The 13,186-nt window shown below is 38.2% G+C and overlaps 1 protein-coding gene across 8 annotated transcripts in view; it reads left to right on the forward strand.

Annotated features, from left to right (window-relative positions):
• PRKN (parkin RBR E3 ubiquitin protein ligase) overlaps positions 1-13,186 on the forward strand; it is a 1,325,586-nt gene that overhangs the window by 641,840 nt on the left and 670,560 nt on the right. For all 8 annotated transcript variants that reach the window (XM_059940863.1, XM_059940861.1, XM_059940859.1 and 5 more), the window contains one exon: positions 4,023-4,106. In XM_059940863.1, the coding sequence (XP_059796846.1) occupies positions 4,023-4,106 (84 nt within the window). The remainder of the gene's footprint in view (positions 1-4,022; positions 4,107-13,186) is intronic.

The following is a 13,186-nucleotide window of genomic DNA, read 5'->3' on the forward strand; positions in this document are numbered from 1 at the left end:
TCTTTACTATCATTATTCTGAATTCTTTTTCAGGTAGACTGCCTATTTCCTCTTCATTTGTTAGGTCTGGTGTGTTTTGACCCTGCTCCTTCACCTGCTGTGTGTTTTTCTGTCTTCTCATTTTGCTTATCTTACTGTGTTTGGGGTCTCCTTTTCACAGGCCTCAGGTTCGTAGTTCCCGTTGTTTTTGGTATCTGTCCCCAGTGGCTAAGGTTGGTTCAGTGGGTCGTGTAGGCTTCCTGGTGGAGGGGACTAGTGCCTGTGTTCTGGTGGATGAGGCTGGATCTTGTCTTTCTGGTGGGCACGTCCACGTCTGGTGGTGTGTTTTGGGGTGTCTGTGGCCTTATTATGATTTTAGGCAGCCTCTCTGCTAATGGATGGGACTGTGTTCCTGTCTTGCTAGTTGTTTGGCATAGGGTGTCCAGCACTGTGAAGCTGGGTCTTGATGTTGAGATGGAGATCTCTGAGAGATTTTCGCCATTTGGTATTACGTGGAGCTGGGAGGTCTCTTGTGGACCAGTGTCCTGAAGTTGGCTCTCCCACCTCAGAGGCACAGCCCTGATGCCTGCCTGGAGCACCAAGAGCCTTTCATCCACACGGCTCAGAATAAAAGGAAGAAAAAATAGAAAGAAAGAAAGAAAGAAAGAAAGAAAGAAAGAGGATAAAATAAAATAAAATAAAGCTATTATAATATAAAATAAGAAAAAAAATTATTAAGAATAAATTTATGAAGGAAAAAATTTTTTTTAATTTTAAAAAATAGATTTATTAATTTTTTATAATAAAAAATAAGAAAAAAATTATTAAGAAAAAAATTTATTAAGAAAAAAAATTTTAATTTTTTCAAATAAAAAACATGAAAAAACTTATTAAAATTTTTTTTTTAATTTTTAAAAATAGAAAATAAGGAAAAAATTATTAAGAAAACATTTATTAGGAAAAAAAATTTTTTAAGTAAAAAAAAAAAAAACAACGGACTGACCTAACCCTAGGACTAATGGTGAAAGCAAAGTTCACAGACAAAATCTCACCCAGAAGCATACACATATACACTCACAAAAAAAGGAAAAGGGGAAAAATTAATATATCCTGCTCCCAAAGTCCACCTCCTGAATTTGGGATGATTCGTTGTCTATTCTGGTATTCAACAGATGCAGGCACATCAAGTTGTTTGTGGAGCTTTAATCCGCTGCTCCTGAGGCTGCTGGGAGGGATTTCCCTTTCTCTTCTTTGTTCGCACAGCTCCCGGGGTTCAGCTTTGGATTTGGACCCGCCTCTGCATGTAGGTTGCCTGAGGGCGTCTGTTCCCCGCCCAGGGAGGACGGGGTTAAAGGAGCAGCTGCTTCAGGGGCTCTGACTCACTCAGGCCCGGGGGGAGGGAGCGGTACGGAGGAGGCGGGGCAAGCCTGCAGCGTCAGAGGCGTCGTGACGTTGCACCAGCCCGAGGCGCACCCTGCGTTCTCCTGGGAAAGTTGTCCCCGGATCACCGGAGCCTGGCCGTGTCGGGCTGCACCGGCTCCCGGGAGGGGCGGTGTGGAGAGTGACCTGGGCTCGCACACAGGCTTCTTGGTGGCGGCAGCAGCAGCCTTAGCGTCTCCTGCTCGTTTCTGGGGTCCGCGCTGATAACCGCGGCTCGCCCCTGTCTCTGGAGTTCGTTTAGGCTGTGCTCTGAATCCCTTCTCCTTGCACGCCGCGAAACAAAGTGGCAAGAAAAAGTCTCTTGCCTCTTCGGCAGCTCCATACTTTTTCCCGGACTCCCTCCCAGCTAGCTGTGGCGCACTAACCCCTTCAGGCTGTGTTCACGCCGCCAACCCCAGTCCTCTCCCTGCGATCCGACGGAAGCCCGGGCCTCAGCTCCCAGCCCCGCCCGCCCCAGCGGCTGAGCAGACAAGCCTCTCGGGCTGGTGAGTGCTGGTCAGCGCCGAGCCTCCGTGCGGGAAGTGTGGGATTTTCTCCGCTTTGCCCTCCGCACCCCTGTGGCTGCGCTCTCCTCCGTGGCTCCGAAGCTTCCCCCCTCCGCCACCCGCAGTCTCCGCCCGCGAAGGGGCTTCCTAGTGTGTGGAAACCTTTCCTGCTTCACGGCTCCCTCCCACTGGTGCAGGTCCCATCCCTATTCTTTGTCTCTGTTATTTCTTTTTTCTTTTGCCCTACCCAGGTACGTGGGGAGTTTCTTGCCTTTTGGGAGGTCTGACGTCTTCTGCCAGCGTTCAGTGGGTGTTCTGTAGGAGCAGTTCCACGTGTAGATGTATTTCTACTGTATCTGTGGGAAGGAAGGTGATCTCCGCGTCTTACTCTTCCGCCATCTTGCCCTGAAATGCTCTTCTTTTTATGCTTTTCAAGCATTTAAATATGTAAAACCATTCTTAGGTCGTGGGCTGTACAAAAGCAAACCCTAGGCTGGATTTGGCCAACAAGGCCATTGTTTGCTGACTCCTGATATAGATGCTCAAATAATTTATGTATTTTTCTTCTTTGTAACTACTACTGGACAAAAAGGAGAAAATTTTCTAAAAAGCAGCCACACGATTGTTTATTAAGACATGTATTTCACACTGTTCTGTCTGACATTTTTTTTTCTGATGTCTTTCTCCAATTCTATACCTTTGAGAGATGAAATACATTTTTTTTTTTTTGTATTCTTTCCTTGATGCATTCTAATTCATAGCTCCCTTGTGCTGCCATATGATTTGCAGTCCTTGTTAATCTTGTGGTCTTGACACCTTTCTTACTCCTATATAAAGCCCGTTAATTATAAATGCTTTACCCATGCAACTATTAAAACAGTGTATGCAGTGATTAACCAATTAACATTTTATATTTTCTAAAACTAGAAAGGAGCAAAGTTAAAACTGCTTTATAATGGCAGAAATTAACTGGGAAATTTGTTTCTATTTTCAGGATGGTTATAGCAATAGCATTCAATACTAATAGTTTGAGTAGTATGGATAAACTAGCACATATATTTTATTATGTTGAATTCTCATATCCAATGGAGTTCTATTCAGTTTTATTACCTGTATGTTTTGTTATGGTCTGAGATCAAGAAGAAAATTGTGAATGAGTTTTCTATAATTCCCTTGTACAACACAAGGGTTTGTCAGATAAAGTAGTATTTATGTGACAACTATAGGAATTGTTACATAAATGTTTTTGTTGCTTTTTGGGCCTTGAAAAATAAACGCATGAAAAATTCGTATCTGTGATATGCACAGAAAGTTTCATTGCATTCTGTGTTTCTAAGCTGGGGATCTGACCTTTCTATCTAGAAGATTTTTAGGATCTTCTGCTTATTAGATTGTAACTTTCTCCCTGTTTGCTGCTCCAGGTCTCACTCTGCTTTCTCTCCTGCCTCCTTTTTCTCGAGCCTTTGGGCTCCTTGTGGGCCTGCACGGCACAGAGGCCCCCTCCTCTGCTGCAGCCTATTGCAGATTTCCAGAAAAGTTTGGAACTCTCTTCTCAACCAAATCTCTGCCTTCTGTTTTTCTTAGTATTATGGGTTTACACGTTGCTAGTTGTTAACTGTAATTCTCACGGGGCCTCAGGAGGGAGAGGAGATAAAGGTGCCTGCTCAGCCTGCCGACGGCGCCCAGCGGTCCTCCAGGTGTGCCTCCCCGAGCTCCACTGCTGCCCCCAAATAGTCCTTTTGAGTGAGACTTGCATGTGTGTTTTCATTTAAAAGTTATCAACTGAAATTGCAATGAACTTAAGAAAATTATTTAATTAATTTTTTAAACAATTAAATATAACTGCAATGAGGAAACTACTACATGTACATGTGATACATGTTTGGAGCAATATGCCAAATATCATCTTAGTACATTGAAGAAAATGGTTTTGACCTACCAGATCCCCCAAAAGGGTCCTGAGAACCCCCAGGGTCTATGTATCTTACTTTGAAAATCTTTGGATTACATATTACTTTCATTATCGTTTTACAGCATAAATAGATTTTAGAAAATGTATTAGGGAATACATTTGAATTACAATTTGTGCACTAAGTATATGCTGTTTTTTTCTCAAAGGGTCCTTCTCGCTGGGAAGATGTCTTAATCCCAAACCGGATGAGTGGTGAATGCCAGTCTCCAAACTGCCCCGGGACTAGAGCAGTAAGTTCTGGTCAAATCTGTTCTTTCATTGTGGCATCTCCAGTGTTTACTAGGAAATGAGATTGGAGACAAAACACTAATTGATTCTACCCATCCACTTTTATATTTACAAAAAATGTTATAAGATTCAAAAGTGTTCATAATATTCACCAAAAATTCTGCCTGTATCGTTGCCTTCCAGTGTCACTTTCCTAGAGGCTTAACCACTTTGGGTGATTATGTTGAAACATGACAATTTAAATTCCTCACAAGGTGATATTCATGGAATATAAAGAAGATCCCGTTCAGAGTCTGACAAAAGAAAATAACAAAGCTATAACGTTCATCTTTTTCCTAATGCTGGGATGTTTTACATTTACATTCCATATCATTCAAAATTGCTCTTTCTACCTTTCTTAGCACTTTTCTGACATAGTGGGCTGTTAGAAAATTTAGAATGAATGACCAGCTGTAAATGGAATCCCCATCCTCTGTTCTCTGCAATCCATTTTTTCTTTGCAAACATACACCGTATGTTTCATATAGAAAAGGTATTTCTGGAATGAGAGCCTAAGCACTGAAGTTATTTTTTAAATACTTTTATTATTATGGTCATGTTTATAATTTGTGTATTATACTTTTTACTTTGAAAATCCTTGGGTTCATCATAATCTGATTATATATATTTTCCGAGTGAGCTGTAAATACTCTTACGGCGCCAACACAAATGTCATGTTAGTTCACAAACTGTCACAGCCAGCTGGCAGTTAATATCTTCTCTAAGGAACAAAGTCTGTCAACAGCAACAGGTAGAGTGTTTGAGCTAGGATCATTAGATGTGCCTTCTCTCTCCAATCTGCTGGATGATTGCAAGGCTACAGAGACAGCAGTGAGCAGCAGTAATGATCATTCTCCATCAAACGGGACTAGGGACACTGAACAGCTTTTTATTAATGCAAATTCTGAAGAAAAATAATGACTTGTGCGTCACTCACCGATATCGAGGCACAATACAGTCTTGCAAGTTTGCTATTGGGATGAAATTAAAGTATACATACTTTATAGGACAGATTTCTTAAGTATAATTGTATTTGCATATATATATGTGGATGTAATATGTATATATTATAGTATACATGCCATGTAGATATAATTACATTTAATAATAATTTAAATCCTCTGGTGCATGTCACATTATGATATCCATATCATCTTTACAGCAATGTGAGCTCCTTTGAAAATCTACTTCAGTCACTGACAGTCTGACTGCCTCTGTGTACCTTCATATTAATTGGGAGGATTCAGCATAGCAGGATAGACAATCTTGCATCTTTAAGGATTTAGCTTCAAATTGGTCACAGGGCTACTGTGTTGCTAGGGCTGAGAATCACGACCTTTGCTTGTTGAATATTCACCTCGCCTACTTATCAGTATACAGAGCTTCGTATAAATCAGGTTATACTGAAGCTTTGTTTCGGACAGCATGGTGAACTGACACCCTAAAAAATCCTTGCAGTGCACACTATATAAAAGTAGTGAATTGAATTCCAAACACATATTTTTAAAGAACAGCTGAACTGACAACACAGTAAGGAAAAGGCCATATGCCAAAAAGTAAGAGAAGGCTGGACTCCAGAAAGGAAACTGTGTAAGCTAAAGCCACTCGCCACCAGGGGTTACAGCCTCAGACCAGGCAAACGCTGGAGACTGCCGGTGAGTTTAGGGCCTCGTGAAGGTGGAAAGTGAAACCATAGAATTCTACATGAAGAACCTCCTGGAAAACATGATTTCCTCCTGGGATCAAGTGGAGAGAGGAAGGTGCTGGGGATAGTTGCCTATTTTGTTTTCACTCTAGGCAGAAATGTTACTCCTAAGAATTTGTAAGCACAGACCCATCTTTACCTGAGTTTGGGGCTAAATTTTACTCTTTCTGTGTGCACTTATATAAAGTCCTGAGTCTAGAATGTTGTTTAGGGTGGCCATGAGTTGGCAGTGCCAGGAACTGGGCTGAGATTAACCCAAATCCTCCCAAGGAGACCTGTGCTCTCAAATGAGTCCTAAAATAATTCCCTCAGATAAAGTTTCACAGAGCATGACCTAACAATCAGAAAAATCACAGATGGAAGTGTGCCATCATGAATGAGAGCGAGCAGAGTTCAAACCTGGAAAGAACACAGAGATGAAAGTAGCCTGGGAAAGACTATAAGTATGCTTAATGTGTTTAAAAAATGAAAGCGCACATATGATTAAAAAACAAAAGACTATCAGAAATATCCAGTCAGATTAAAAGATTAAATACACACACACAAACATGCATGCCCACATGTACACACATGCACACAATAACACGAGAAATTCTAGAATTAAAAACTATAATAATTGACACAAAATTGACTAAATAGGCTAAACAGCAGGTAAGTAGGTGAAAGAGCAATTCTAACTTAGATCTGAAATTTGCCCTGATAAAATTACTCAAAATGCAGGCAGAAAATATAACAGATTTAAAATATAAAAGAGAAGTTAAACAATATGGTGGATAAAATTAGATTTCCAGAAGAAAATAATAGAGAGAATAGTGGAAAGGTAATATTTTAAAAGATAATGAAGCAGAGCTTTCCACAATTTTTAAGACTCCCAATTTTTCAAGAGTCCCAAGGAGTAGGAATAAAATGAAAGCCCCGCCTAAGTCGATCACTGAAATTGCAGAACAGAGAAAAGATTCTAAAAGCAGCAGAATGAAGAAGACTGTTTACTACACAGGAGAAACAATCGATAGTTATTAAACCAACAGCAACATCAGAAGGCAGACGACACAGGAACAATATCTTCAAAATGTTGAAAGAAAATAAATGCTAAACTAAAATTGTATTTAAGAAAAACTTTTTAAAAACAAAAGACAAGATCAACAACCAAAAAAATATTTTCAGGTAAACAGAAACTCAGGGAATTAACTTCCATCTAAACCTTTCAAATATTTTTAAGTTAAATTATTTCAGAAAGAAAGAAAACGATCCCAGAAGGAAAACCTGAAATGTGAGAAGGAATGGTTGGAAAAAATGTAGAGAAACCTAAACAAAATGTAACAATCAGTATGATAATATTTGATTAATGGAAATATATGTAAAGATAAATAAAGTTGCTGGACAAAATTGCATATAAGCATCGAACATAAAGTTAAAGCATTCTAGGATCTTTGTACTTTTCACCAGAAAGGAAAGACAGTGACTAAAATTAAACTTGTTTTTGGTACATGAATGTTCATAGCAGCTTTGTTTGTAACAGCGCACACTGGAAATAACCCACATGTCCAACAACAGGTGAGTGTGTAGACAAACTGGAAGAGCCCTACATTGGTTTACTGCTCAGTGATAAAAAGGAAGTCACTGTTGACATACGCTGCAACCCAGATGGTTCGCAAAATAATTATGCTAGTGAGAGAAGCCAAACAAAAAAAGGAGATGCTGCATGATTCCAGTTATGTGAAATTCTAGAGAGCACAAACAATCTACAGTGATAGAAAATAGATCAGTAGTTACCTAGGGACTGGGTAGAGGCAAGTAGAGCATGAGGATGGGACTAAAAAGGGCCCGAGGAATCTTTGGGGATGAGAAATTGTTCAGTATCTTAATTGTGGTGTTGGCTTCATGGATGTATATGTATGTCAAAACGTAGGCTATTTATCCACGTGCAGTTTATTTGATGTTAATGATACCCCAATAAAGCTATAAAATAACAATGTCAACATTTTATTCAATTAGGAGATTTCACATAAAAATTCAAACCTCAAGCTCATCCTGAAAAGCCATAAGATCAGGCAGCTCTGTGTTGGCCTCTCAGCCAGAGTTCCTCACCCCCGTGCACTCCTCAGCTGGCTGCCGAGGTGTGTTAGTGAACTTGAAGGCTTTCCTCTGGTGTGTAATTCTGAGGATACCTCACACTCCCGACACGTTTGGGGTTCTTCTCCCTTGTGAATTGTCTGGTGGTAAATAGGCTGCTTCTCCTCAAAGACCTTTCTGAACACCATGAGTTTATAGGTTCAGGGCTGGGTCTCATGTGCCTTGGCCGGGTTCAAGTCCTTGCTGTCCAGTGCCCAGGCTTCCTCACCATGCCCCTGCTGGGGGACCACGTGGGGTTGGGGGCCTCAAGTCCCGGGGAGGGCAGGAGTGCAAAGTCGTCCAGTGCACAGCATGGTATATGCCCCTGAGGGCCTTGTCACAAAGCCCCTCTTCTCCCAGGAGGGGCTCACAACCACACCCTGCAAGGTCATGGGTCCCATGCCAAGTTCATCACCTCCAAGTTCAGATGACTTCATCTGAACCATGACCTGGGGGCCTCCTCAGAAGCTGCCCTGTATAACCCACTGAGAAGCAATACCTACCCCAGTGATCTAGTTATACCAGTCGTTTTTAACATGAAACTCAAGTTAAAAATGCATTTAAATTGTATAGAATTACCATCTAGGGGATTGAAATACAATACAGGTGTCAAGTTAGAAAGAGAGAAGGGAGGGAGGGAGGAAGGAAGGAAGGAAGGAAGGGAAAAAAGAGGGAGAGAGTGAATTAGAGGAAAATGGGACAAATAAGTAGCACACACCAAAAAAAAAAGGTAGAAATAAAACCAAATATAACAGTTAATGAAATTAAATGTAAATGGACTATCTAAAGTTTAGAAGACAGATTATTAGACTGGATTAAGAGAAGAAAATCCAGCTTTATGGAGGTTACAAAAGGTACACCTAAAACATATGAGAACAAAAACATTGAAAGTGGAAGAATGGAAAATGATGTACCACACAAATAGTCACCAAACACAGCTGTTGAAACTATTTTAATTGCATATAAAATAGATTTAGGGAAAAAAAGCATTATTAAAAGTTAAGAAACATTATTAAAAATAGATTTTGATAAAAGATTCAATAACCCAGGAAGATATAGTAGTTTAAAAATTGTATGATCTCTATAACATGGATATAAATTACATTAAGGACAAATTGTCAGAATTAACAAATTGTACAGATGCAGCTGTAACCATGATGGAAGATAGTGAGCTAACTCTCTGAGGAGTTGAGGGCTCTGGCAGTGCAAACTCAGGAAGCCGTAGCCTACTAACACAACCACTGAGCAGGGTGGCATCCTGAGTGCTACACCCAACCATGGGGGGCACCCCTTTTTTGAGCACATAAGGAACATTTCAATAATTGATCATGTTTTAAGTCATTTAAATATCACTAACGGAAACATAACCATAAAAACCTCTTAAACATGGAAATTCAATTAACTTAGTCAATAAAAAAAATCCAAATGGAAATATGGGATCAAACAATAATGAAAATATAACACATATCAAATCTTTTGGGATGCAGCTCAATTAGTATTTAAAGGGAGTATTTAGAACCATAAATGCTACTTTTATAAAAGAAGAGAGGATAACATTATTTAAAGATATTGTTTAAGAAAGGAGGAAAAAATTCTCATATCCAACTATTTTTTTTCCCCATATCTAATGAACATAAATAAATGTTGGTTAAATAAAGGAAATGAAGGTATGCACACTTCTGAATAACTATACCAGTGGGTGGGCAGAATTGCTCAATATGAGAGGTTTAATTCCTTCTTCTTTGCTCTTATCTTAAAACCATTTTTCTGGATTGTATTTTTACAATGCAGCTAAATGTAAACCATGACTTCTATTTTCTAAAGCATTGTGTGCGGTGTTTGTTTCTTAAGAAGGTGAGAAGATAGGCATTTTAAGTCGTTTATCATATTTAAATTTGTAGAGTATTTTAAATTTTGACACTATTTTATACACTATGTATTACATTATTATAAAAATGTTTAATTTCTATCGCTTGAATAAAATATCCATATATTTAAAATTCAAAAGAGCAGGGTCTGTAATGTATTCTTAATTAATATTTAGGCACTTAAAGATAATCTAACTAGATCATTTTAAATAGCAGTAAACTTTCACCTTGGTTTTTAAGACTACGAATATAAACTTGACTCTACCTACACTTTAGACAGAGAAATCTGAAACAAATTCAGTTCTACACTAGTCACTGTTATCTTAGAAGGAGTATCACATTAGTTCTGAAAGGCATCTTACCTTATTATAAAAAGAATTCTAGTCAACTCCAAGGGTGTGTGCTTGAGATTAAGAGGGACAGACTCAATTAGGATTTTTTTCCATTAGTGAAATTAATTCAACTTTGGGTATGATATAGACTTTAAGTTTTCTGTGTAAATCTTCATTTTATATTTTACCTATGATACCTTAAACAATGAAGATATTCGTGTTTGTATGTGCGTTGGGGGATATATATTTTTCTTACTTGCACACATGTAGGCTAACGCATACCCAGAAGCCTTACTCTCTAGGAATTATTCCTGAGTTCTGAATCATAACTTTTAAAAGTGAGTATTCCCTGTCCATCAAACACTCTCCTGTGAAGACATTTGGCTTAGTGGTGCTTTCGTGGTAATGAAGGGTTTCTTAGCCAACTGTGAGATTGTTGCTTTTTCCCTCACATCTGACAGTGGGGTTTAGGATAAGGGATAGTCCCTGGGATGAAAAAGAAATCAATTATATCTTGTCTTAGTCTGTTCAGTCTGCTATACCCAAAATACCACAAATTGGGTGGCTTATAAACAACAAATACTTATTTCTCACAGCTGTGGAGGATGGAAGTCCAAGATTAAGGCACCAACAGATTCAGTGTCTGGTGAGAGCCCACTTTCTGAGCCTTAGATGGCCGTCTGCTCATTGTGTCCTCAAGTGGTAGACAGGGTGAGGGAGCTCTCTGGGGTCTCTTTTAATAAGGGCTCTGCTCTCATGACCTAATCACCTTCTAAAGGCCCCAACTCCAAATACCATCAAAGTGGGAAACAGGTTTCAACATATGAATTTGGGGAAAACACAAACATTCAGATCATAGCAAACCTCAAAGTAATAAATAACCAAGGTCATGATTTTTATGCTTATTAAGGGGTGTTGATTTCACTACTTAGCCTATAGCATGCATTATATTTTATGTTTTTGAGAAGTAATATTTACGAAATTCTGTGTAAAACAATACAAAACTTTCTTTTTTAGATTGTTTGATTTTGACCAGAGTTAAGCTCTTTTACATAGAACTTCTCTTTCTTATCAGAAACAGTTGAGATGAATCTGTTAAAATAGCTCAAAGACTTATTTCAAGTGAAGCTTGATACTAAAAACTATCCCCTGAATTATAATAAATGACATAATTATTAAACTCAGTGCAACAAATGAAGAGTTTTCATCTTACTCAACATGCAATTTATTTCTTGCATTTTCCCTGTTAGGCTCAGTATATGTCAACTGGAACATTAGTTTGAATACAAGTTAATTAATATTCATGGTCTCTATCTTTGATTTCATCTTCTGGGAAGATGTTGACCAGAACAAAATGAATAGTAAATAAGTGTCACCTAATACTGTGAAATTTTTTATTTATAGGTCATTTGCATATTTTATGTCCGAAAAGTTTCTTATTAATGTTTTAGTTTAATCAAATTACTATCCTTGAAGGGCTCTGTGTTTCTTTTGGTTGCTTTTTGTTGTTGTTTTAGGCTTGATTAGGATCTCACAAAATGAGTCTCAGGATTTCTCAGGATGGTTTCCTGGTATAAACTATATGTTCTTATTTTTTCCAATATCTAGTAATAATGGAAGGTTGGCTTTGTTTCGTTTTTAAGAAAAGGTCTGAGGTTGACCAAGTGTCCCTGAGGTAGTCACAAATGAAAGCCTTTGTTTGCACAATGTAAAAGGAGCTCCATATTCTTATGTTGCCCAAACTCATCTGCATAATGCAATAACCAACGTGACACAAACATCTCCAAATATGTATTTAAACAATCCCAACCCTTGTGGTTCCAGGGGAGCTATCGAACCCAAAGGGCTGCTGGGTGCTTAAACGTGGAGGGTGGAGAATGGAAACAGAAGTAAAAGAGGAAAGAACACATTGACTCCTCTCTCATTCTGCCCTGCTCTTGTCAAAGAGAAATGGTCTCCCTGTCCTTACACTGTTCCCTACAGTCATATTTTCTAAATTCTACATAAAATTGAATTCTGAAAGCTTTGCAGTCAAACTCAGATTATGATTGAATGGTATGTAAGCGGGACAAAATGTTCTTTGTTGTCTGACATGCAATTCGGGTGACAAACTAGAAATTTCTTATAGCATTTTTCAAAAACTGATCAAGTATTCAGACTCAAGGACTGTTCATTTCTAAATCAAGTTTTGAGTACTTGAAAACAAAAAGTGTCATTTTTTAAAAAATTAAGGTAAAATTGAAAGATATATATTTTATTATGGAGTTGGCTGAAATTTTGCAAATTTAAATAAAAATTTTAAAATTTTGTTTATAAATAAATTAGTCTGCTATGAAAAAACTGTGTCATTTTTTAAGAGTCCTAAATAAATTGAAGTAGTTTTTAAGAACCCCCAGGTATTTGTGCAACTCTGAAGTCTAGACTCAATTCCATTCAATTTTCCTTTTTCTGTGACATAACCCCATTTTTATCTGGGCTCTTTTATAACTTAGTGGAAAATTAAATCAACAGTCATCTTCAAATGGTATTGTTAAAGACTCTTGTACTGTTATATGAAAAAAACTAATCACCAAGGAAAGGAAACCAGGTACCAGAAATCCGTGCATGTATATATAGCAGAATACCTATGCACATGAGATAACCAATATCCACACTGTAGTCCCACAAACATAACCTTGGTTTAGTTTATGATGCCATTTTTCAAGCAAATGGGCAGTTTCCATAATGTATATTTTAAATATTGAAAATAATTCTTGCCTCCTCAATTCCAGGAAAATTCTGTTGTGTGTGAATTGTAAGTTGTTTTTTCACTTGATGATCTGTGATTCTCTGTGCTATAATTTATATCTTATTTCGTATACAGAAGAAAATCATGCATATTACCACAATGCTGTTTGGATATGATCAACTTTTATCATCCCCAGAGGCTTCAAAAGTTACTCCTTAATTTCTCAGCTTTCCATGGAATGATTCCAAAGCCAGATATGTCAGTGAGAGGCTGTGTTGAAGTTTTGTTGTGGCTTTAG

Source organism: Balaenoptera ricei, chromosome 12 (genome assembly GCF_028023285.1).
Source record: "Balaenoptera ricei isolate mBalRic1 chromosome 12, mBalRic1.hap2, whole genome shotgun sequence".
Classification (NCBI taxonomy): Eukaryota; Metazoa; Chordata; class Mammalia; order Artiodactyla; family Balaenopteridae; genus Balaenoptera; species Balaenoptera ricei.